This window comes from Pogona vitticeps, chromosome 1 (genome assembly GCF_051106095.1).
Source record: "Pogona vitticeps strain Pit_001003342236 chromosome 1, PviZW2.1, whole genome shotgun sequence".
Taxonomy (NCBI): domain Eukaryota; kingdom Metazoa; phylum Chordata; class Lepidosauria; order Squamata; family Agamidae; genus Pogona; species Pogona vitticeps.
The window spans coordinates 23,806,908-23,833,582 of NC_135783.1; the positions used below are offsets into that span (position 1 = coordinate 23,806,908).

Consider the following 26,675-nt stretch of genomic DNA (forward strand, 5'->3'; position numbering starts at 1 on the left):
TAATAAATAAAAATCACAAAATACAAATCAAGAATAAAATAGTGACCATAACAAAAAAAAACTATTTAATCCATCAGAAACCAGTTCAGAAGAATACTTGTTGAAAATATATGGAATCATCTTTACCATTATCAAAAACAGACAGTGAGGGAGCCAAGTGCAGTCTTTTTAAGCAAGGCATTTTTAAGCAAGGCATTTTTAAGCAAAGGAAATTACTCAATATTCAAAGGGAGTTCTCAGAAAAATGCAAAAGAAGAGGTTGGCTCAAGGACACGTAAGAGCTGTACACATCCAAACACATAAGTTCAGTCTTCAAACTAACTATTAACCCATGCAATTATTAACGCATCGGAGGTGCTATGTGCTGATGTCATGGCCCCTGCCAGAATGTTGGTGGCCTCATTTTGGACCAAGCTTCCAGACTGACTTCAAGACTTCAGGACCACATAGACAGCCTTGCGGAGCCCACATTGGAGATGTTTGGCACAACATTGCTTTGCATTAATGTGGAAGTTAATCCCCAATAATACGTTTTTCTTTGTCTTCATGAGGTAGGGAATGAAACTTAACAACATGTATGTTAGAAACATTGATATCCCATAGAATTTTAGAACAGCAAGCGGATTGTGGTAATGGTGTCATTATTTTCTTTTAAATTATTTTTGATCAGAGATATTGCCCAGGCTGGGGTGACCCAGAGTGACTATGACTCTAAATTACTACAACTATATGAGCTATCATAATTTTATACACAGCGGAATGATAGCAAATCTGTCTAAATTCCTGATATATTGGCCACCTTTGTAACAAAATCACATATGACAATTAACTCTTGGATTTAGACTAAACATATGGCTTAGCAATACATGTGAAGTATATTGAAAGCACTAGAATAGCATGCCTTTTCTGCAACAAAGCACTTATCTTTGAAAGTCTCCATTTTGTGGATTGGCTTGGTGGTTCTGTATTCCAAGATAAGTCCTTCACCTTTTTCAGTGTTGATTGCTTTAGTACTTACAACCTTGTCATTATTGTTAAAGTTGGTGCTTAGCTTTATTAAAGCTTCTGAAGGAAGGTCAGGAACTGCAGCTTGAAGATCTGTGGTGGCCTTCAGTCCAAAATTCAGGACCATCATGAATACTCGGTTCAATCCATCCAGCTCTCTCACATATGCAAAGACATTGCTGTCATTCCAGATGTAACACATCCATCCCCTATGAATGGGAAGTTCATTGGTACGAAGGGAACTGAGTTCTCGATACAAGTTAAGGGTAGAATTCTGTTGAGTCTGTTGAACCTGTAACATAATTGTGCAGCAAGTAATTTCTTAGATGCAAAAAAACACTTGTTTCTTGGTGTGCAACCGCCACTCTAATTCTGCCACACTCAACAAATCAAAACACTTTCTCCCTTGCCACTCCATCTTTTTTTTAATAATGGTGAGTGATTGCCTTATTATGACAAGGTAGCTGATATTTCTTCCGGTTTGCACCAAAAATTAACAAATTAGAAATATGGAAATGCCCCAGTACTTTAGTGGTAAAATTCCATTGCTGTATCAGCTGTGTTATGGGTGGTAGGGCCAAAGGAGGGGGTGAGTATGTCAGGAAAGATCTCCTCATCGACTAGATGGAAGAGAAAAACATTTTAAATGACAAGTAAAGAGACAAGTGTAAAAGATCCATCACCCACCAAGTTCTAAAGAACACACGAGCCATTTGAATTGATGATGTGATGGCACCTCTAACAGAGTCTTCCAGAATCACCACTCTCTTAGGGTGGTTCTAGCTATAACTAAATTAGAAAACAATCTCATGTTTCCCATCCATTCTGTGAATCTGAGAAGAAGGCTACTGGTATGAGCGTGTGCTTGCGTTGCCCTGCTATGTGTCTGGGAGGATAGACCTTAACCAGAGTTGAATGACCCTACTTATTTTTTTAATTTGTTTTCTTTAAAGATGGAGCGTGCTGCCGAAGTCTGTGTGGCAAAAGAAAGCAATCTTTAATAATTTTGTTTGTTCATTTGTTTATATTAATTAGCTTCTGCTTTCATACTTACTTTCACATTAATATTTAGGTAGTCATGATTCACAGATATCCAGGTTGTGTTGCCATCACTAAAGCCTGCATGAGGACTATCATCCCATTGCATGGGTGTCTTTTCTGGAAAGGTTGTCTAACAAGAGAAAATGGTATTCACTGTTAAACAAAATACCATGATCACTGTTGCTGAAAAAAAGGATTCCTTATAAAATAGCTCCAGAACCAGAAGATTCTAAGTGTCAAGAAGTTATACTTAGAAAGAGAGGTTACCTACCTGTAACTCTGGTTCTTTGAGTGGTCATCTGAATTCACACTATAGGGTTCAATCTGCGCTTGCACAGAGGTTTCTGGAATATTCTAGAGCTTTATCATGCATTCGCCAGAGCCCCCACCCCAATAAACGTGATCTGCCCCTCCTGGCAACTCCTAGGAACAGTCCACCACTGCATCAAAGGTGAGATAGACATGACGGACAGAGGGGAAGACGGGCAGAAAGTGTGAATTCACAGATGACCACTTGAAGAACCAGAGTTACAGGTAGGTAACCTCTCTTTCTCCTTCATGGTCTCTGTGAATGCTACAGGGTGATTAAAAAGCTGACTTAGTGGAGGAGGGACATCACAGAAGGCTAGAAGAGAGCACAGCTCTGCCGAAGACTGCATAAGTCTTAGCTCTGACAATTAGGCGGTAATGAGTGGCAAATATGGAAGGGGTTGCTCAGGTAGGAGCCTTGCAGATGTCTGGGAGAGATACAAGAAAGCTATGGAGGTACAACAGCTCTGGTGGATTGAGCCTTAATACCTACAGGCAGAGGCTTCTTGGCGAGTTGGTATGCCAGTCGTATAGTTGCGACAACCCATCACGGTCTGAGGAGAGACATGAGAGCCTCTGTGCAGCAAGTGTGGCATGATAAAGAGAGCCCAGAGACCTTTGGGTAGTGTGGGCGGCATATAAGTTAAATAAACAAAATAAATAAAAAGCTTCTTTGACTTGCAGAAGGAGGAAGTTCGAGAAACATAAAACGCGGTGGCTCATTTAACATTCAACATATGGAAAGAGTGTTCAAGGTCGGTTGTTGGTGATGGAAAAAAGGTTGGTAAAATAATAGGTTGTTTAATATGGAAATCCAAGACAACCTTCGGAAGAAAGGAGACATAAGGATAAAGTATAACTTTGTCAGGGTGGAATTGAAGGAATGGAGAGTCTACACGAAGGGCGGCAAGTTCTGAAGCTCTGTGAGCGTAGACTCTCCATTCCTTCAATTCCACCTCCATCTCTATTTTTTTTTTCCCAAGATGGCCGCGCATTCAGGTGCTGCAGCTCAGTGCTCTTCGACTTGGCGTTCTTTATGGATGTTTTTGTGTGTATTATCTTGTGTTGCGAATACCTCCGGCGGAGTGAATATACTCTGCAGCAATTGTGAACTTATGAGGATTGGACTGCAATGTAAACAAGAGATAACAGCTAAGTTTATTTGGAAACATGGCATACCATCAGAGATTGCAAGGTCTCCCGGCTCTCTGTGGACTGTAATTCCGGCAAGAATGAGAGTGAGAAGGAAAAGAAAACGAAAGGAGAGGAAGAAGAAAAGGGGCTGCAGGGCTGGTGTTTTGTATAGGCTGCAAAAACAAACGAAGCGGCTACCACTCCCAAGTCTCTTTCTGACTAATGCCAGATCAGTGGCAAACAAGATGGATGACTTAAGGTTACAGGTCTCCTCAAGTAAGTTTGTGAAAAACTGTTGCGTGTTGTTAATCACTGAAACCTGGCTGAACCCCACTATTCCAAATACTGTTATTGATATGGAAGGTTTTTTATTACATCGTTTGGACAGGGACAGGAATGTGGGGAAGTGCAGAGGAGGAGGATTGTGCGTGTTTGTTAGAGAGAGCTGGTGCACAAACTCAGAGATTATAACACGTCATTGCTCTTTGGAGCTGGAATATCTGTCTGTTAAATGCAGACCTTTCTATCTTCCACGGGAATTCAGCGTTGTTATTATTATTGTTGTTTATATTCCGCCGGATGCAAACGCAGATTTGGTGCTGGGTCATCTGGGCGATGAAATTGCCAACTTCCAAAGTAAATTTCCGGATGCTGTATACATTATTGCAGGAGACTTCAATCATGTAGACCTACGTGCAGTCCTCCCTAAATTCCATCAACATGTAAAGTGTGCTACTAGGGGGTTGAACACCTTAGATAAGGTCTACACGAATATTGCAAATGGATACAGGACATTACAATTGCCACATTTGGGCCAGTCTGACCATATGTCCCTGTTTCTAGCTCCGGAGTATATTCCTCTGAGAAAACAGTCAGGGCCAGTAGTCAAGACAGTGAAAAGCTGGCCGGAGGGAGCAATGGAGCAGTTAAAGGACTGTTTTGAACAGACGAATTGGGAAGTTTTTGACCATCCTGATTTGGAAGAACATACAGCTGCAGTGTTAGGGTATATGGCACACTGTATTGATACTGTCACAGTGGATAAACGTATCCGCGTTTATCCCAATCAAAAACCTTGGATGACCGGGAAGGTTAGACGCCTGTTGTATGCTAGAAATAAGGCTTTTAAGTCTGGGGATGATCTAGACTACAGTGCAGCAAGAACGAACTTGAGGAGAGGCATTAAGCAAGCTAAGGCCGAATACAAGAGGAGAATTGAAGACTGCTTTCTCAGTAATAACATGAGGCAAGTTTGGCAGGGGGTTTAACAACTAACAAACTACAAAGCAAAAAAGGTTTCCTCGGGCGGAGGCGTGGAGGTGGCTGAGGAGTTGAACAACTTTTTTGCTCGATTCGAGATCGATCAAACTGAAACTGTTTGTTTGCCATCATTTACTCAGCACAGTCCCCCCTTCATTGTGAATGAGCAGGATGTGAGACAGACTATGAAGGTGGTTAACTCCAGAAAAGCAGCTGGACCCGACTTAATTCCTGGTCGGGTGGTTAAAGGCTGTGCTGATCAGCTAGCCGGGATATGGACTGTAATTTTTAATTGATCCCTGGCACTATGTGCAGTTCCTGTCTGTCTCAAGGCTTCCATCATCGTTCCACTGCCTAAAAAGTTGCCTACAAACAGTCCGAGTGACTATAGGCCGGTGGCACTAACTTCAATCTTAATGAAGTGCTTTGAGCAGTTAGTTCAGAAATATATTATTTCCTGCCTTCCTGATTCCTTTGATGGGCTTCAGTTTGCTTATAAAGAAAATAGATCAACTGAGGATGCGATTAATACTGTGCTTTATATGGCTTTATCCCACTTGGAAACACAAGGGAATTATGTAAGAATGCTGTTTGCGGACTTTAGCTCTGCTTTTAATACCATTATACCCCACAGATTAATAGTCAAACTGAAAGATCTAGATTTTCCAGATTCTATCTGTCTGTGGATTTTGGATTTTTTAACAAATCGTCCACAAAGGGTTAAATTGAATGATTACATCTCTACTGACAAGATACTCAGCACTGGCACTCCACAAGGTTGTGTCCTTAGTCCACTACTGTTCTCCATTTATTCATCGGATTGCACCAATAACCATCCCAGTAATAGAATTATCAAATTTGCAGACGACACTACACTAGTAGGACTTATTTCTGGGGATGATGAGTCTGCGTATCGGGATGAGGTATTACAGCTATCCCGCTGGTGCAAAAAAAAAACAATCTTCTATTTAACATCCAAAAAACCAAGGAATTTATAGTGGACTATAGGAAAAAAAGAGCAGACATTCAGCCACTGTATATAGATGGAGTTTGTGTGGAACAGGTGGTTGAATGTAAGTTTCTTGGGACCATCATAACAAATGACCTGACTTGGAGTGCAAACACCGCTGCGTTAATCAGGAAGGCGCAACAACGGTTGTATTTCCTAAGGACTCTTAGAAAGCAGCAATTGACTGAGAGTTTGTTAACTACCTTCTATCGGAGTTCGATTGAGAGCATATTATCCTACTGTCTCTGTGTATGGTTCACGAGCTGCACAGTGGCAGAGAAAAAGGCAATTCAAAGGGTGATTAAGATGGCCCAAAACATCATTGGCTGTTCACTCCCCTCTTTGGAAGAATTGTATAAGAACAGATGTAAGAGGAAGATATCTAACATACTGAAAGACTCCTCTCATCCGGGACATCAGCTCTTTAAATTATTACCATCGGGAAGGAGATTTAGGGTATTGAAAGCAAGGACAAGCAGATTCAAGAACAGCTTTTACCCAAGTGCAGTATTGAGTTTAAATGCGGGGTCATAAGTTTTTGGTGGAATTTTAATTGCTGGGAGAAACGGGGTATTTATATTTGTATGGTGAGTGTTGTGTATATTTTTAACTTTTTTTTGTAGTGGTGTTGTCCAGTTTTACCTTGGGGAAGAGCACCTCATTTCGTTGCACCCATTTGTGAGTGTAATGACAAATAAATTTCTTATGTCTTATGTCTTCCACCCTGACAAAGTAATAGCCACTAAGAACAGAGTCTTAAGGGAGAGGAAACATTCAGACGTAGTTGCAAGTGGTTCAAATACATGGAGTGTGAGCTTTGAGATCTTGGACGTTGAGAATGGGATGCAAACCTCCATTGCATTTTGGGACAGTAAAGTAACGGGAGAAGAACCCAGGATCGTTTTCTGGCAGGTTGACAGGTGATATCGCATCCTTCATGAGAAGGGATTGCATCTCTTGTTTCAGGACCTCTGATGGTGCCATTAGAACGGTCCTTGGTGGTGGTGAGAGTGCAAATTCTATTGCATAGCCAGTGGCGATGATAGTGAGGACCCAGGAATTGGTGGTGATAGATGCCCAAGATGGAAGATGAGCTAAAAGACAGGTGGTGCTAGGTAGAGAGAGATGGGGTAAGCAGATCTGAGCGACGGGCGAAGGCTCTGTTTTGTTTTCTTCTCAGGACATCTGAAGGATTGTTTGGGGTGCTGATGTTGTGAGCAAAGCCAAGCATGTCTACGAAGGGCTACAGCAGTAGCCATGTGTTTTGATGCGGCTTCAATGATGTGTCGTGCGGTGATGCACTCTTGACGTGCAAGGGCCATAGCTTCTTGGTGAAAGGTGAGGCCACGAGCTTTATACTCATCTGTTGCTGACTGGAGTGTTGGAAGGGCCTTATTCCAGAGGAAATGACGATAGGCTCCCGTGGCTGCAAGATAATTAGCGGCATGTAGGGTAAAAGAGGCAAGAGAATAAACTCTGTGGCCGATAATGTCCAATTTTCTACTTTCCCTGTTGTTAGGAGTGGCATTAGAGCAATTTCGTGCTCTGTTTTGTGTAGCATCCACAACAATAGAATTTGGAGGTGGATGTTTCAAAAGAAAGCTTTCTATGCGTTTTGTATAAATTTTCCACCCTCCGAGACATTTGTGGTACCGAGGATGGTTAGGACCATGACTTTAATTAACTTCAACATACGGAGAAGCAGAGATGTTGGGACGAGGCTCTGGTATGTACTGTGTAGGTTTGCCAAGAGTATGTTTAGGCAGTACGGGGTGAGTTAATGAGGTTTTGGGTGTTTCTTTTGATGCTGTTGAGCAGTATCAAAAGGCACAGGTGGGGGTCCAGTATACGTGGCTGTTACTTGTAAGGAAGAAGCATGGACCTGGGAAAGTGTAGTGGGCTCAGTAGACAAAGGTGGAACCTTAACTGATGACTAAGATTACTTGGGTACCATCGGTGGTTGACCTATGAAAGGTTCAGGAATATGACTCCTCTTGCGAGAGGACCTATGTGGCTTCGGTATCATCGGTAGAGGTGTGGAGTCATCCTTGGATGAGGTTTTGTAGTATTCATGGGACCGCAATCGCTACCAAGGAGGAGATGGTGAATCCGATACATCAGATGGATAGTAGTATCCATACTGTGAACGTTTAGGCTCAATGTGTAGTTCAGTACTAGGTTGCCAATATCGATACACCTGATGTCAATAGTGTTTCGATGGAGGCTCATAATAAGTTGGTGGTTTGTAGAGCGTGACTCACTTTGGGTGTCAATATTGAGTCAAAGAATCATGTGATGCCAACAGCCCCGTAGAAGTCGGAGGTGGTGCAAGATCGGCATTGGATCGGCAAGCCTCTGGTGTATGGTGAGTCTTCCTGGATCACTTACGCAGAGGTAAAGCAGATACCGACGCCGAATCACACACAGAGACTGAGTAACCCATGGATTTGGGACTTGAATGTGCTGATTGGGAGATAACTGTCACCTCAGCTGAGGTGTTGGCCCAAGATGGAGACTGAGCAAGGAGTGGACACGGTGGTTGACCAGAAGGTGGTGGCATGAAATCATCAAGCGGAGAGTCAAGGCAAACAGTTGGCTGATCCTATAGAGGAATTATTAGAGTAGTTTTATCAGTTATCATAGATCCTTTAGAGGATTGGGAATCCGAAGAGGATTTCTTGGTCTTCTTAGGTTTGGAGTGTTCCAGTACTGAAGGAAGGTTCGGTGTTGGTATCGACTTAGTCGTTGATGCTGAAGACTTAGATTTAGAAGTGGATTAAGATTTGGTTTTAGAACTTGGTAGCCTCGATGTCGGAGAAGCGGTGGGAACCTCAGGGGAGCCTTTGTGGGGTTGAGAAGTTTGGAAAGCCTCCATAGTTTGTGCTGGGCATAGAGTATGTTCCCAGAGAAAAGATTTGAGATGTTGCTGTTGGAGCTTGAGGGCTTGTTTAGTAAAGTTTTTACAAAACTGGCACAAAGATGGTTGGTGAGATTCCCAGAGGCAGAAGAGACAAAGATCGTGTCCGTCTGAGAGGGAGAACTTGTTGGGGCATGAGGTGCACCATTCAAGCAGTGCTACAAGGGCCATAAACAGCAGGAAGGGAGGGAAAGGGGGGGCAATCAAAAGAGGGAGAAATAGCTTGAAAAGTCCCTTACAATTTTCCCTCTGTATTTTTATTTTAGGAAGAAATTGAGAGCAGTGGCAAACAGAGAGCTCAACGAGAGATGAAACCTCACTGGTGGCAAAAAGGAACTGAGGCGGTCGCCAGGATGGGCGGACCACATGTACAAAGGGGGCGGTCCTGGCGAACGCATGATAAAGCTCTAGAATATTCCGGAAACCTCTGCACAAGCGCAGATTAAACCCTATAGTGTGTATTCACAGAGACCACGAAGAAGAAGCAAACCCATGTGTAGAGTTTATTTCATGTTATATGCTATCAAATTGGAACTGACTGACAGCGATGCTAATAGAGCTTTCATGGTAAGTGAGATATTTAAGGAGTGCTTTTACCAGTTCCACACACCCAGTGAGTTTTCATGGCTGAGCAGAGCAGGGATTCGGACTGAGGCTTCCTGAGCACTAGTGTGTCACCATCCACTAAACCATGGATATTTATATTCAGCATTTAGTACGTCAGATGCAAGCAATAAGAAAACAAATCAGCTATAGCAGGAAATCTGCAAACAAACTTGGCTTGTATCAGAAGTGCTCTCTCTCAAGAATACAGCAGAGGCCTTTATGATGACGAGGCCACTCCTGGGCTCATTTAACATAAAGAATTTGAAGTGTTTTCTTTATTTTGGAATTATTTGTAAATATGCAATCTGTAATTTACAAATACCCCCCCCCAAAAAAAAAGATTGCTGATAAACTGCATTTGGCAAGATTTGCTACATGCAGGAAAAGTCCTTTTTCAACACGAGGTTTTGGTTTCCTTTGTAATACACTTACTGATTTAAGGTTGGAATTTCAGAATTTTAAACTCACAGTTTCTGACAGGGTATCTTCCATCCCAATTTCTTCACCGTAGTATGTTGTAGCTGTTCCAGGAAGGGTTAAAAGAAGCATGTTTATCACATTTATGTATTCCTTCCCAATCCGAGAGGAGACTCGAGCACTGTTGGGGTCGCCGACCTAAAATGAAAATAAACTCTGGTGCTCAGTTCTATTAACGCTAAAGCAAAACAAAAGCAAAGTGTGCTGTTTATATACCAGTCCTTGGTGCTTAAAGCTCTCTATGGGTGGTTTGCAGGCTATACATTACCCTCCCCCCCCGTACTCTCTGAGTAATCAATTTACCAACTTTGGAAGGATAGAAGGCTGAGTCAACCTCAAGCTGGCTACCTGAGCCCGGGATACAACTCTGGCCATGAGCAGAGTCTACACTGCAGTACTGCAGTTTAACTGCTGCACCACAAGGCTCTGCTTGCAGAAACCCATTTTCATCCATGTTTGAGTGTCCCATCCTGTACTTTGATCCAGCTCATGCAAGGATTGGCCCAAGCACTATTACCATTATGACTCCATGCATTAGTCATTCTGCTAGTGCAGATGGCCAACATTGGTGGGTTTGAGGGGGGAAGGGGTCAATCTTCTGCCTCTGGAACTGTCTAAGTGGGAGCACAGACCATCAAAATGTGAAGAGGAGGAGGAGGAGGAACCACCACCACCAGAACTAGTTATAAGTTCACTTCCAGTTTTGAAAAATTGGTATGTCTTGTGCTGAAACCTATTGAGAAATGGAATTGCTAACCCCAACAACTCAGGGTGATTCACCTTTTTTTCCCTGGAGAAAGAGGGGACTCTGACCATTTGCCCTCCTCTGCACTGGTGCACATGCAACCCCTATGGACTATTTGATTCAGCTGAATGGGTGGAGAAATCTTAACAAGGGGCATAGATTCAAGATTTGAATTGAGAAAGAGCAGGAGAGTTGGCAAGGCACGAGCTGCTGTTCTCCTGGAGGATGATAAGGCACTTACTGCAGAATCTGAATATGTTTGTGCAGGATGAGCACTGGAAGGGTGAATACTTATAGTAAGTTTTTTTAAAAAAAATTAGTTTTTCAATCTATCTACATTCAATTCGTGCTTGTTAAACATTGTGTTACATGAGTTGCTTATAATTATTTGGATTTTTGTGTCTTGGTGTCTTCTTAGTAGTCTCTTCAAAATCTATACATTTTTTAAACATTTGAACCATTCATGTGTGTATTTTAGTATACAATACTGGCTATCATAATATTGCTCTCTGAGTATACAATGCTCTCAAAATCCTCTAGAAATATACCTAATAAAACTAATTCCAGTTCCAAATCTATATAATTTTGAGGTGATTTAACCAACAAACTTTATATTTTATACCAATAATAACTGAGTAGTTCCTAGCACATAATACTGTAGGTGTTATCTAAAGCATTTTATACAGATTTTCTTTATATAATTGTTTAGCCATTTCTGTCTCCACCTTTTCTATCATGTCTATATCAGTATCTAGGGTTAGAATTAAATCATCTAAATTTTTCCCTCTGATTTCCTTCAGCCCTTCTTTTGGTTGGTATACATCGTCCACCACCCTCACATTTCCTTGTTCATTATTCCCTGTCTCCTGTTCAATATAGTCCTTCTTTAGTTGCTCCTTGAATGATTTCACCTCTTCGTTATGGGATCTCACTATTTTTAAGATTGCTTGAAGGATAGATTTTGTTTGATCCCAAAATTTCCCTTGACGTAGCATTATGTCTCAAGATGCCAAGTACTTGTATTTCAAATAAAAGATGTCCAGTAGCTTAGAGCAGTCAGTCCAATGCCATTAATAATTGTTTCAATAAGTCCACTTTAGTAAATTGATCAGTAAATTTGATCAACTTTAGAGTTAATTTGAATCCAGTCTCTGACGCAGGTTGACAGCCGCATTCACTCAATGTTTATATTAGAGTTTCCGAAGTTAATTGTCTATGTTTTAGTCAGTTCTTAGGGGGGGAAAGGAAAGTCAAAACAGAGTTCCAAGTTTGAGTATTCAAGGTCATAACACCAAAATAATACCAAACACCCTTCCTTGAAGTATAATTAAGTGTTTAAATAATGTCCAATTTATTTTCTTTGTATTTCTTTGCGTCGTCTCTTTCCCCTTCTCCAGACCCATCGCTGCTCAATTTAGTAGTGGGGCTAAGAGATTTTTTTTCCCTGTTAAATGGATTATTCCATCCAGAGATAGTCAAAGAGTAGTATAATTAAGATTTTGTACATCACCCAGTGGTAATGAAAATGTTAAATTAGCTGATTTATCACTTCTTTTGCTGGCTGCCGACAACTTGCAAGCAAGCTAATTCAGCTGCTTGTTTCTGCCCCCTGGTTGATTGGGGAGTTTCCTGGATCCAATGTGGGTAACCACCATCCTCGCAATGATCAGGCTTCTCCCTCATTTCACCACCTCTTTGGGGTGGTTTTAACCCCCTGGGGGGTCCCAAAAAGGTCGGAATTCAGCCCAGGGGATGGACCTCTGTCCTCCTCCTGCTGTCTCATTGCAGCGTCAAGCCAGAAGATCCAGCTTTTTTTTGTATTTGCATTTGCATCTGCATTGTAATTAAGGGTTTAAAAGACTGTATATTTGGAGCTCTTTGCTTTATGTTGTGGATCTCCTATCTTGTTGATAAATATATCTGGGACATATATTTGTTTCTTCGTGAAACTCCTCCTCTGGGTCTCTCTCTCTCTCTCTCTCTCTCTCTCTCTCTCTGTGTGTGTGTTTAAGCAACACTTGCTTAAACTAAATATTCAGCCCCATAGAACTCAGGAGTGTTACTTATATGCAATGACTAGAAGCACATGCAGCCCCTAGCAGAAGAATACTGTCTCTGCTATCACTATGCTGGACACAATTTTTATGTGTTATCTTTATTTTTATCTTAATCTTTGCATCAGGCAGCAAATTCTCTTGATCCAGCTCTGATTTTCCCGTAACATTCATAAAGGTCATATCCTGTTCTCACTAGAACAATATATATGCAACTTTTGAGATTTAAACAAATGAAGTTAGCATTTCCAATGAGGTAATCATTATTTTCAGAAATGGCCTATCTGATGAAGTACTTGGATAGATTATACCACCTATGAAAAATTCTCATTCATAATTTTATTATATTGACTGAGTGCTCACATGTTTTTTAATCATGTCGCTCAATAGTCACAATAAACTGGTTTAATATTGTTTTCCGCTAAAAGAGATTTTGCTCCATGCCGAGCAGAGGAAATAAATTGTTCTGAGGTGATTAAACACAAAGGAACGGTCTTGTCAAAGGAAGCCTAATTATCAAAGATAAAAAAAACTCCTCAGTGCTACAAAATATTAAATTTAAACAGCAGGGTATCCCATTTTATTATACAAAGGCACAAAAGGCAGCGCAAGCAGACAAACAGTGTCATCATTTTGATAATTTCTGCATCTTGTTATTTTGGAGAGTCGCCCTCGTTTCTTTCATGGTTCAGGAAACCATGTGACTAACACCCAATTCCCATTAGAGCATCAGAGTTGTTTTTAAGACTTTTCTTTGCAGCCCCTAACCTTTATAAGACTCCTTTTGAAATGTGGCCAGTTAAAAACAACCTTTTTTTGAGAGTGAAGGCAAATACGAAGCCCCAGCTCAGCCATGAACTGGAAAGGTAATCTTGGGCCGCTTACTACTTCCCTCAGTGCTGCCATCTGCACTTTGGAAGGGAGGTAACAATCACGATTCAAAACACTGCAACTTTTAATTTCCTGCTCAGAAACAAAGGGACTGTGTGGAACCGTCATTTTAGTTCGATTACAACTCCCATATCCCCCCCAGCCTGTTGGGAATTCTGGGAAATGTCCACAAAGAGTAAATTTCCAAACCTGCAAGTAAGTTGCATTGACTTCAATAAGACTTAGTCCCTCCTCCGGACACAAACGTACTAGGAAATCACTCCCATTGATTTCAATAGTTTTTCTTCTGTGTAGGTATGCATCTTATCTGGTCTAGTTAATATCAGATCAGAGTGGGGATTTCCAAGTATGACTAGGAAAAAATCTTGTCAGCCACAGCTGACAATACTGGGCTAGATTCAGTACAAGGCAAGTTCTTACAAGTGGATACACTGCAGTACCAATAAATAAAATAAGCAGTTGTTCAACTATTTTTGATGGAAGTTCTAAATGTTTACGTTGCAAATTGTAAAGAAAAAAAAAAGGCATGAGCCCTCATCAGGAGAAGCTTACCGCCCAGTTCGGCCATTTCGCTCTTGGCATGTTCTTCATCCACAAAGCCACCATTTCAAAAATGCTGTTTCCTGAGATTTCTTCCATCTTTAGAAGGTAGCGGTTAAAAGGAAAGTCAGCTTCTTGAATAAAAGATGTCCCATAATACATCATAGTTCCTTCAATGTTGTCATCAGCATCTGTGCCCATAAACCTTTAAAAGCAAGATAACATTTTTGCATGCATGTGGGATTTTTTTTAAAAAAAGTTTTACATAAGTGTTTTTTTTTATGTCAAAACCAAAGTCATCCAGAGAAGCGACTGTGAAACTGGGGTTCATCATCGAACGTCACTTTTGATCCTGGCAGCTGTAAAGTTGTTCAGTGTGGTTCAAGTCTGGAAACATCTTTTTTGGGGGGGGACTACCCCTCCCAGAATGCTAAAAGTGATCATCTGAAAAATTAACGTTGCTGAACTCGTACCTGTATCTCCCAGGTTCAGTGCTGAACTTATCCATGGTGTGCCGAAAACTGCGGACAATGTCATGCATACCAACCTGGGTGGTGGTATAATCATGATATAGGTCGGAATAAGCTGTGATGCTGTCCTTGAAGAGCAATGAGATGTTTGTCATTAATGCACTAATTAATTGCAATTTCTGTTGCCCTCCCCAGAAATAAATCTGCCAGTTTTTCTTGTTTCCTTTGAGACTTTGGAGACCCCTGTGTGCAATGTTACTATAGTCAGGTCTCCAAGGAAGATCCCAACATGCAGGAAACTGGTCATTCATATCAACAAATCAATCCTGGCACTTTTATTTCCACCAGGAGAGGTCTTTTATAAAGTTAAGGGTTCTTAATCATCCATTCAAACCATTCAAACCATTGTCAGATAGCCATTGCCAGATTGCAGAACAAGAAAAACAGAGAGGATGGAAGATGACATTACCATCTCCTCAAATCAGAAAATACTGCATAGGGCCTTCTCTGTGCTTGCTCCCAGGTTGTGGACTGCTCTCTCCTTGGGAGAATAGATTAGCCCATCTCTTTTATCCTTCCACCCCCAGGTGAAGACCCACCCATAACTGAGTCCCTGGATGCTGGGTTTTCACTAATTAGGTTTGTTTTTGAAGTTTTAAATCTTTGTGATCACTTGATACATTATTGTTATTATTGTTTAATTTTTTATGTGTAATTTATTGTGTTTTTACTTTTTTTAACATTGTGAGCCACCTTGAGTCTCAAATGAGACTGACTACATACATACATACATACATACATACATACATACATACATACATACATACATACATACATACATACATACATACATACATACATACATACATACATACATACATACATACATACACTTTAACCCTTCAAGCTTTGGCTCCACTGCAACATTCATGTGGACGTGTGGGTACACAGGTCGCCCACATGCCTACCAACTTTAGCAATTATCAGAAACAATGCAATACCACTGGCAAGTGCTGTAAAACGTGACTTGTTCTATGTGTCCGTCTTCCCTGAGAGAAGAATGCAGAAAAACTCTTACCGGATTTTGGGATTTATTCACTTGTGGCTCATCTCTCAGGTGTGTTGCTTCCAGGAGGAATTTAGCAGTACGAATGCTAAATCCATCAATACCTTTACCGAGCCAAAACCTAATAACATCCTGAATATAGGAAAGAGAAAATGAAGGGGTTTGTTTCTCCATATCTAAACCTACAGTGACTATATTTCACACAGTGTTACAAGCTGATTCTGTAATTTAGGTCAAAAACATACAGCAGACTGGGCAAATGGTACCATAGCTTTGCTGCTTTTCCATTCAAAGTTCGGTTACACTTTGAAATGGAACAGCCATGGCTTCCAAAGGAGAGTTGAAAAGAACAAGTATCTGAGTTGGTATATGTACGACTCAGGAATCCTGGGTTCATCCCTAATCAATCATGAAGCACACTGGGTGACTTTGGACTGCTTGCTGTTCAAACCTAGGCCAGCAAACATGGCTGGATCACATGCCGGTCTAGACTTGACCTCTGTCCCATCAGCTTACAACATTGGCAAATACCCAGGTCTTAGAAAAGCCACTATGGACTACATCTCCTAGAACACTGGTTCTTAACCTTGGGTTACTCAGGAGTTTTGGACTGCAACTCCCAGAAGCCTTCACCACCAACTGTGCTGGCTGGGGTTTCTGAGAGTTGCAGTTCAAAAACATCAGAGTAACAAAGGTTAAGAACCACTGTCCTAGAAAACCCCCATCTAGCCTAGCTAGGGAGAGGCTCATTGCAGTTGTAGTCCAAAAAGGGGGCTTTCCAAGCTCTGAAAATGCCACTCCAGTGATGATGTGGTTGATCTTGCTGTACCACCACTAAGGAACCCCACATTCTGATTCCGATGCATCCCTGACTCACGCCCTTATGTTTCACAGAGGTGCATCCAGTTCTGGTGTATATGTTCAGTCACTGATCATCCCTTTCTCTGATCAGACCCTCTCACCACTGAAATTCCTTCCCACCACCAGCTCATGCGACACCATAAGTAGAATGCTAAAGCTTCTCTTAGACTGTGACACTTCAAGTTGCAAAATAGAAAGTTTGTGCCCATAGAAAATGTGTGAATCAGGGGGAAACTTCATCATATCCTAACACACCACTTTTCTATGGGCAGATATTCTTTTTCCTGTGGGAGTATTCAAACCTGCAACTCACCTACCATGCCAAGATCTGCTTTATTGCATGCTACTATACATTTCTAAATCCCTGACATCTTACTGCATTCTCATCTCAGTTGGCAACACTGACATAATATAACTGGTCATATTCAAAATAAATTCTCATTATTCCCTCTTCCCAAATTTATCATAATCATAATAATGATTACATAATCATTAGCTGCTTCAAACCATATTGCTTGATGGAAGGACTATTTACCTTTCTTAATAAGAAGAATTCCTTTGATACTCACATGAATTTCATCTTTAACGTCTTGGTTACGAAAGTTTAAATCTGGCTGCTCTTTTCCAAACTGATGAAAATAGCACTGGTTTCTTACAGCATCATACTCCCAACTGGAATTCCCTACTATGCTCACCTAATTGCACAAGAAGGACAATATCCCTTTGATGAGGTTATTTAGAACAATACTTATTACAATGCCAAACAATGAAACACATTTTACCATGTTCATATATGTCAAACACATTGGCTAAAATCCTGATGATAATGTTATTCTTCCATGTTTCCATGTTTTCATCTTTTAATTTATTTTTATTTTATTTTAAATCATGTATTAATCATGCTTAATTTGGCTTTTAATATTTAACTTATTGTGTTTTAATTGTGTGAATTGTAATGCTGTGAGCTGCCTTGGGTCCCTTTATTGAGAGAAATGTGGCATCATCATCATCATATGCAGGGAAAAATGAACTTGATGGCACATAATTTTTATTATTATTATGGATGTGGTAGAAATGTAACTATGAAGGCTGCATATTTTGTATCTGTATTAATATGTGCTAGAAGGAAGTTCTTAAATAACAAAGCTGTTCCTTCTCCGGATGACTTTCTCAGTGTTGGTTTTGCATAACATTTGACTTTTTTAATGATATAATATATGCCTTTTTAAAAAATGATTTAGACAATTTGATGTTGCATAGTTGTCTATGGATTTTGTGCTTCACAATGATCTGAAGATTAGATACAACTGAAATGAAATCACTACATAAGTATTCCTTACTTAAGAATATTTGAAGCATGATCGGCATTTAAGATAAATTTGGCATAAATCTATGCCGCTACAATCAAAGCAGAGATCCTTTGGAAGAACTAAGCTCACAATTATCATAGTTAATTGAAGAAAAGAATGTTGTTTCCCATTATACATTTTACATTAGTAAGCTAGATCAGTTTAACTGCAATACTTGCTTTCCCTGCCCAACATTCAATTAACAAATGTTGATATTCTTCCATTTAGTGACTATGTCAAATCCATCCATAAATTATTTAAGTATATCCGTTCGCTTGACAATAACCAAGGACTTCTCTCTAATTCTTGGTTGGCTTGCTTTAAAATTTTACAATCCCTTGTTTTTCCCACAAAGAAAAGTTAAAAGTGAACTGATAAAACATAAGAAGATTCACAGAATCTTAGAGCTGTAGAGTTGGAAGGGACTTCAAAGACCATTTAGTCCAAAATCCCACAGTTAAAGCATTACAGACAAACGGCGATCTGACCTCTTGAAACCTCTGGTGAAGGAAAATACACCACCTTCTGAGAGCCTCCATTTGACTGCCAACAGTTCTTTCCAGCAATAGGTTCTTCCTATTAAGTTAAGCTGTAGCCTCCTTCCTTGTATTGCAAGCCATCTCACTTTAAGACAGAATGTAAGTCAGAAAGAACAATTCTGCAGGAAAAGCCTGGGTGCCGTGCACCATCCTGGCAACCCCAAATACTTGTGGTTGAAGCAATTAAAATAATTCAGTCTTTTCTCAACTCACACCCTCCAAACATGAGTGGGTGATAACACCAATCACTCCATTGAGCATACCCATTTGCTGTGGATGATGGGAGCTGTAATCCAAATACATCTGGAGGACACCAAGAAGAGGAAAAGGGGTATCTCATGCTAACTCTCTCCATCTCTTGTTGCCAGCATCCGATACTTACCCAATTATTTGGTGGTATAGTGCTCCCATTGACATGTGTGCAGTCATGCCAGATATAATAATCTGTGTATTTTCCTGTACGATTGCGACTGAGCTGAAACCACTTGTGTTTGTCACTGGTATGGTTAGGTATTAGATCCATTATCACTTTCAAACCTTACAAGTCAAGATGCAAAGAAAAGCATGTCAGACAGAAATCACATGTGCCATTCCTCAAAGAGAACTAGGCAGCTGTTGAGATTTAATATTAAAAGGGCCAATGTACAAGAGCAAAAGGGAGATAATAATGCTTCTCTATCAGAGAGTTTTGTTGCAAAGATTACTTTTTGCTGAAGTATGTGAAGCATTTGAAATGACATGGAGGTGGGGGGTGGAGCAAATTGCAATATTAAGGTTTGTCACCATGACTTGTTAGATGTCCTGTTGAAAGGACCTGTAAAGATACAAACCTTGACGGCAAATGGAGTTTTCTAGTAATGAAATATTTTGTGCAACCAGAAAAGTCATGGGTTGCAAAAAGGGAATTTCCCAATCCCTTTGGGCTACACTTTCTGAAAAGCTGGTCTCGAAGGTACAATTATGGACACCCCAGAACTCATGTGAATGGAAGTCCGCTTCATTTGTGGTAGGACCCCCTTAGGAAACATAGGGAGAAAGTATATTGTGGTTCAACCCAGGCTACATCACGATATACATAAGCACTGGAACAAGAAGCTCTACATCTCCTTTTCCCCCCAACAGCAGTGGATATCATTGCGTCCCTTGAGTGCTGCCTGGGGACTGTACTGCAATGGATGCAGGAGAATGGACTGAGGCTGAACCTGGACAAGATGGAGGTTCTGAGGGTGGGCACCCCTCCTATCAGTGGCTTGGGAAGCTCCCTGTCTTTTTTTGGGGGGGGTGACTCTCACCACAAAGAGTGAGGTCCGCAGCTTGGGGGGTCCAACTTCACCCGGCACTTACCATGGAGTGGATTGTTCAGTTTCGCTCCTATCTTGATGTTGGGACACTCACCACTCTGGTCCGTGGGTCCATACACTCGTAATCTCGAGATTAGAGTACTGTAATGCGCTCTACATGGGGCTACCCTTTAGACTGATGTGGAAACTACAAATGGTCCAGAATATGACCGCCAGATTATTTACTGGGGTGAAAAAATACCATCACATTTCCGCCACTCTGGCGGCCTTACATTGGTTGCCCATTCGTTTCCGCATTGACTTCAAGGTACTAATGGTTACATATAAAGCCCTAAATGGTTTAGGATCTCGATACCTGAAAGAGTGCCTGCTGCCACCTATTCTACTAATTCACTCAATCTAGCCAGGCTGGGCAGCTGAGGGGCTTGACCGCAAGAGAGGCCCAGAAGGAGAGAACTAGGAGCCGGGCCTTCTCGGCGGTGGCCCCTCACCTCTGGAACATCTTGCCCCTTGAGATTCGCCTGGCTCCCTTGCTGGGAGTTTTTAAGAACAAGCTGAAGACTTGGTTCTTCAGGCAAGCCTTTCCCTCTTTCATTTCTTAATTCCTTACGTCTTATCATCTTGTTCATTGATATGTTGTTTGATATTGTTTGTTTTACATTTTGTTTCTAAGCCACCAGAGTAGATTCACTGAATCTAGATGGGCAGGGCAAACATTGGAAAATAAATAAATAAATAAATAAATAAATAAATAAATAAATAAATAAATAAATAAATAAATAAATAAATAAATAAATAAATAAATAAATAAACAAACAAACAAACAAACAAACAAACGAACAAACGAACGAATGAACGAATGAACGAATAAACGAATAAATGAATAAATGAATAAACGATTAAACGAATAAATGAATAAATGAATAAATGAATAAAAAGATAGGCCCTGCTCCATTAGAGGAAAGCCAACCTTTCTCATGGATTGATGCCACCAGGTTTTCAAAATCCTTCATTGTTCCAAACATGGGATCTATTTCTTGAAAATCTTCTATTCCGTATCCAAAGTCTTTTAAGGCAGATTTGTAGAAGGATGTAATCCAGACTGTTTTTATGTTTAGATATTGGATATGATCCAGTTTTTCTTGGATACCTGGACAGGAAAGGTGGGAAAATACAGTTTGGGGCAAGAAGCAAACTAGTGTGAAAGTCCATGTCATTCAGCAGAAGAACTAGATGAGCGAAAGCCATATTCAAACCCTTCTTATGAGGCTCATTATGGTGATCTTGAACAACACCTTGTTTCTCAGCCCATTTACCTTTTGATATATCGGTAACTTTGGAGACTTATTTTAGGACCAAACTCCTTTTTTCAAGTTTCTTTTATGTCAACTGCTCGTGCTTGTATGACTGCATCTTCTATCACTGCCATCTATTATTCTTCCAGTTGTCCTTGTTTCATCCAGAGCTACTCATATATTCTTCAGAAACTAATACAAATATTCCAGTGGAGTAAGCTGCTCTGATCACAGTTCACCTAAGACAGTGGTTCCCAACCTTGGGAAACCCAGGGGTTCTTAGACTGCAATTCTCAGAAACCCCAGCCAGCACGACTTGTAGTGAAGGCTTGTGGAGACTGCAGTTCAGGAACATGTGGGTTACCCAAGGTTGGAACTAATGAGTAATAGATTAGGTCCCATTCCACAAAGGGGCAACCGCAAAATTGTCTGCTCAGTTTTAGAACGCACAGGCTTATATTTTAAGGCATATTCTTTTTTTAACAGATATGCCGCCAGAATCCAATTTAAACTGGATGTTAAGCCTCATGCACTAGGTGGGAAGACTTTAGTTGTGTGAACTGTGGGATACTTTCTGACCCCAGAGAAAACTACAGCATATTGTGGAGCATAAAAATGCCCCACACCTACATCAGTGTTTGTGTGCACGGTGGTAATTATGATCCATTCGAGCACCCAAAGCCAAGCATGCTTTGTTTGTAAAACAGAACAAACAAAAAACACCAAAATACACATTTCCTACGTTGTGGCATATATCTAGTCCCAGTGAGTTCCAATGTCTTCCTGTGGAGGAAATTTCAGTAATTTAATATAAACTGATAAATGAATAAGGTAAACAGTCCTAAGGGGTGAGGGGAGCACAAGGATTTAGACAGGCTATAATTGCCAGAAGCCACTGGCAATGGTGCGGCTAAAAAATATTGTAAATAAATAAATAAATAAATAATTGTGTGGGGTCTTTTTCTTCTTAATATATTTATATATGTGTTATGTTTTTTTTATTTTGTTTGTCATAATAAATAAATTAAATTAAATACAAAACAAAAGGAAATTGGGCCATTGAGTTGGTCCAACCAGACCAGGTGACCCTCAAAAGTGTCATGGGAAACTTTTTGGTTCTGCTGGCTTAGGTATCCCATGGTAAAAATCAATAGATTTGCTGGCTGTTGAGGGCTTTTAAACTCCATTTTTAATTACAGAAGAAAAACAGAGTGGACATGCCTCTGCACATGGCCAGTGGACTAAGTTTGGGCACACAGTCCACAGTTCTGCTGTTTGCAATGTTGCAGAATTCCCTGCGTCTGAGACTCATATCTTTGTGAATCCTGCAATAAAACGTGACTCTTTGAGACTAAAATATCCTATCGTAGTAAAAAGTTAACAATTGTATGTTTCGGGGAGCCCTGGTGGATAGAAAAACAATGAACAGATACTCACTCGCTCTTGCTCACTCACTTTTCCTCTTTCTCATGGGGAATAGAGAACATGATGTTGCTTATCAACATCTGGCAGTAGTCTGAACAGGCCCAGGTCACTTGATCACAGTTTTCCCAACTATGGTAAGGTAAACTGCTTTTGTATTTAAATGATAGCCATTCCCGCCCCCCCATAATTTACAGCTACACAGATAATTTACCTTTGCTGGCACTGTAACCTTGAAAAAGTTTTCAGCTACTGAATTGCACTGCAGCTGGGGTTTTCTGGGCCATCTAATCAAAAAGGCATGATTTCTAAGCCCGAGCTGTAATCCTACAGAGCCACTGCCTGTCAGGATGGGCTTTACTGAACTAAATAGGCCAGAGAGAAGGCAACTTCTTTTGTTCCCAACGTAACTTGCTAGAGCTGTGCTGGAAAAGACAGTAATGCTGGGAAAAGTTGAAAGCAGCAGGCAAAGAGACCAAACATGTGATGAATTGACCTAAGAAAGGAAATCGTGTCCTTGAGTTTACAAGAGGTGGGTATGTCTGTTAATGACAGCCCATTTTGGAGGTCATGCATTCATAAGGTCACCATATGTCAGAGGCCTCTTGATGGCACATAACAACAGAGCTTTGCTGATAGTCTTCAATTTACAGTTTTTCTTCCCTGTTTTTTTCAAATGTGTTTTTTTTTAAATAAAATCTTGTCTCAGAAAGCTCCATGAATGAACATCCCCCAGCATGGATTAGTTGGATTAGTTGTAACTTATTGCACAGTATTGGGTTTGCACTGGGGAGTATATATCAATGAGTGACTAAATTCTACTGTACAAACAACAGGGAAATCCACATCCACAGAGTGCTGTCCTCTGAAGATGCCGGCCACAGAGACTGGCGAAACGTTAGGAAGAACAACCTTCAGAACACTGCCAAAGAGCCCGAAAAACCCACAACAACCAATCCACATATTCCTCAAAGAAGGTTATTGACTACAGTGAACCAAAACCTATACTGACATGTTTCTCTGCTCATCATTGTTTAGCCGATCCCACTAGAATTTTGAATTGTATGGTATTGTAGGTGTCTGAACTTTCAGTGTGGTAAATTGCATTGGAATTTTGGGAATGAAAAGTAGTGTATGCTTTTCAAAATAAATTTGCTTTCACACCCAGAACGAAAAGCTCAGGAAGAAGCTTTTCACAACAATCTGAAAAACTGAAATACGGTAAGAATTGAAAGATTTGCTTGGGGCAAAATCTCACCTGTTTTCTTGCCTGATCCACATCACCGTAATGGTTTTCTCAGGCACTACTTCTTGGGTATATTGTGTAAAAGAAAATTATGAATCTCAGAATAACTGAATCTCAGGCAGCGTTTTTTCCTGTTCCCCTTTCTTTTCTTGAACACTCCACTTCAAGTGTCTCTATTCTTATAGGAAGCTTTGCCTAAACCAGCACTCACCAGAAGATTTTTGGACGATACCTCCCATCATCCTCAGAGGGTTGGCTGGGGATGGTGGGAACTACAAGCTAACTTTTCTGAAGTTGCCGAAAGGACTCATGCCTCTCTAGTTCCATCTTAAAAATTCTTTCCATCATTGTTATCTACTTCTATAGGGCTACCCCTCAGATTACAATAAAGGTTAAATTTGTTCCTGAATGTAAATCTAAGCAAATTTCAGAACTGTTTATTGAATCATGCAAAATTAAAAGTACCAATAATACCCCAAAAAATGGTCAGGTAATTATCATTCACAGGATTTCAGGACTTCTGCTTCCAGCATTTGACAATGCCTGCTACATAACTGGTTGACAGCTTAATGACAGAATTGAAATCTAGAATTTTCCCAATTATCTTTAGTTTTATTTATCCTTATTTTAAATCACATTTCCTGCAAGGTCTTATTCTAGGTGACTGAATCTTGCAGAATGAGACATTTGTCCCTTATTTCAGCCAAGAGAGCTTCAAAATACCTTCTCTTTCCAGATGGTGGCTATGTTAGTCTATGCCATTTTTAAAAATGGCAAGATTAACAAGTGTTATTTGGCATAAACCTTTGTATACTGAAAGCTAGAATCGGAGGCACTCCGGAGGATGGGGGCTGCTGCCTACAGAAGCCAATGCCAAATAAGACCTGTTAGCCTTGAGGGTGCCATGAAGCTCTTTATTGTGCCTCTTTCTTTTTTTTTTTTTAGCACATTTTGTTTCAGGCAATGCTGGCGAGGAAGCTTAATCCTAAATAACTCTGATCACAGTGGAAAAGTTGTAAGCACACACCCACCTTTGAGGTCACCATTCCCATCCTTGTTGCTGTCCTTGAATGACCGAGGATAGATCTGATAAATGGGACTCGCTTGCCACCAGCTGAGGCATTTGGGGGACATGGCGATGATAGCAGCTGTGGCTGCCACAAGCACCAGAGAGGAGGCAATGATCAGCCAAAAGAGGATCTCTCTCGTCACTTTGTAGCGCGCCTGACTGGAAAACTGAAGTAGGACCTCTTTGGGCATTCCTGCATAAGGCCGTAGAGTTAGCTCTTCCACAGTTCCGAGATTCACGCCAAGAGCAGGTGCTTTGGCCAACTCCTCTTGGCTTGTAGCATCCACTCCCTTTTCATCCGAGTCCTCGGTCTGAACAAAACCATTGTTCTCTAGACCCTCCTTCTCCCTCATCTCCACAGAGACAGCTTTATCGTCCTTCTCAACCATTTTCAATCAGTCTCGCCTCGTTCCCTCTCGAGAAAGGTTGCTGCTGCTTGGAGAAGGTGGGAAGAATACCTTCCTGGTTAGTGAAATGCCTACAGTCGGTATCATTAATCCCTGGTTTATAAATAAACCCGACCAACCAGTCCAAAGTCTGACTGAGGTGAGGAGTCTCAAGTGCTTCATTCCCTTTGAAGAAAAGACTTCCCTTCGCAGAGAGGCAAAATGTTGCAAGAGAACAAACATCCACCTCATTCCGAGTAGACTTCAAAAGAAAAAGTACAGCTCTACAGGAATGGAGAGTGTGGGAGAAGACTGCTTCTCCTGCTGCCTGACCCCCCCCCCCCCCACTCAGGTTGTCTGCATATTTAACACTTTTATGGCAGGCACAGGTTCAATAAGTAATACCTCTGTCAATTCTTGTATCTCCCTAGAAAGCAAAGCTGGCACCTATTGAATGTTTGTGGTTGTAAAATTATGCTAGACAATGATGATGATTGGCTCAAGGTACCTACTTGCACATAACCCCTTCCAAAGAAAAGATTTATTTATTTATTTATTTATTTATTTATTTATTTATTTATTTATTTATTTATTTAATTTTATTTAATTTTATTTTATTTTATTTTATTTTATTTTATTTTATTTTATTTTATTTTATTTATACTCCGCCTATCTGGTCGGTGAGGACCACTCTAGGCGGCTAAAGATCATGAACAAAGAGGACCTGAGCCAGCACAAAAGGTGCACAGGCCAATTCATATGCATAAATACAATCTTAGAAAAAAATGATTATATTTAAATACCTGACAGATAGCTCAGTAGCTTAGGTGTCTGGAGTGTGGAGCCAGAGGTTGAGAGTTCAAATCCCCACTGTGCCTCCTTGACAGTGGCTGGACTCAATGATCCATAGAGTTTCTTCCAGCCCTACTGTTCCAAAATGATGATGATGAAATAAGGGCACAATACAGCTCAGCATAGGAGAGAAGTTACTATAATCAGTTATTTCATTTCAAAACAAATTTGGCCTGGGTTACTGTTAAACCAGGAAGTACCTTCACATCTATGAATCTCTCCCACCCATCATTTTTATTCCATTCCCTGTGAACTTTAGGTTCGATCAGTGTGGCCAGCAACGTGAGTATTTGCCCCAAAGGAAAGTGGTTTAAGTAGAGTTAGTCCCCACACCCAAGTTGAAACTGGGAGGTAGAGTCAAAGGACCTGAAAAGTTATCTCATCTAACCTTCTGCTGATAAAGGTCAAATAAATGTTGCTGTATCTGGCTTACTTCCTGGCATGCTAATTTTGGGGATTTGTTAAATTAACTAATTATAGATGGAAAGGTTTCAAAACTGTAATCAACTGCTCACAGCCTGGAGTGGTACATCCCCCTTTCTAGTCTCAGAATTCTGCAACAGTAATCTGCTCCAGGTATGGAGCAGAATTTAGGTTCCATTAAGTAAGTGCAGAATTATGGCCTCTGAGTCCATTGGCTTTACATTTCCGGCAGACAAAGGGTTATGGATTTCTTGGGGAAGTAGAATCAGCAAGATAGGAACAGCCATTTGCTGGCAGGTGAGTTTTTATGCTACCCATAAAAGATCTAATACATCAGTCAGAATGTTCAAGGACATAAACAACCTTTGCACGGTCTGAGTAATAAACACAATAGAAAATTAGAACTGC

General features: G+C 40.7%; 1 protein-coding gene across 1 annotated transcript; it reads right to left on the minus strand.

Moving 5' to 3' along the window:
* Positions 1-39: 39 nt before the first annotated feature.
* On the minus strand, positions 40-25,196 carry SLC3A1 (solute carrier family 3 member 1). Its single transcript, XM_020800525.3, has 10 exons — positions 24,569-25,196; positions 20,545-20,724; positions 18,656-18,810; positions 16,955-17,080; positions 15,537-15,656; positions 14,462-14,586; positions 14,001-14,193; positions 9,750-9,896; positions 2,060-2,176; positions 40-1,297 (listed from the first exon to the last, which is right to left on the minus strand). The coding sequence occupies exons 1-10, from the start codon at positions 24,993-24,995 to the stop codon at positions 857-859; spliced, it is 2,031 nt and encodes a 676-aa protein (XP_020656184.3). The 5' UTR covers positions 24,996-25,196; the 3' UTR covers positions 40-856.
* Between the last annotated feature and the right edge of the window lie 1,479 nt (positions 25,197-26,675).

Coding starts and splice junctions, on each gene's coding strand:
- SLC3A1 (XM_020800525.3), bottom strand. CDS start 24,995: ATGGTTGAGAAGGACGATAAAGCTGTCTCTGTGGAGATGAGGGAGAAG. Junction 15,657..16,954: donor ACGTTAAAGATGAAATTCAT/GTGAGTATCAAA, acceptor TCCTATATTCAG/GATGTTATTAGGTTTTGGCT. Junction 14,194..14,461: donor ACTGAACCTGGGAGATACAG/GTACGAGTTCAG, acceptor TTGCTTTTAAAG/GTTTATGGGCACAGATGCTG.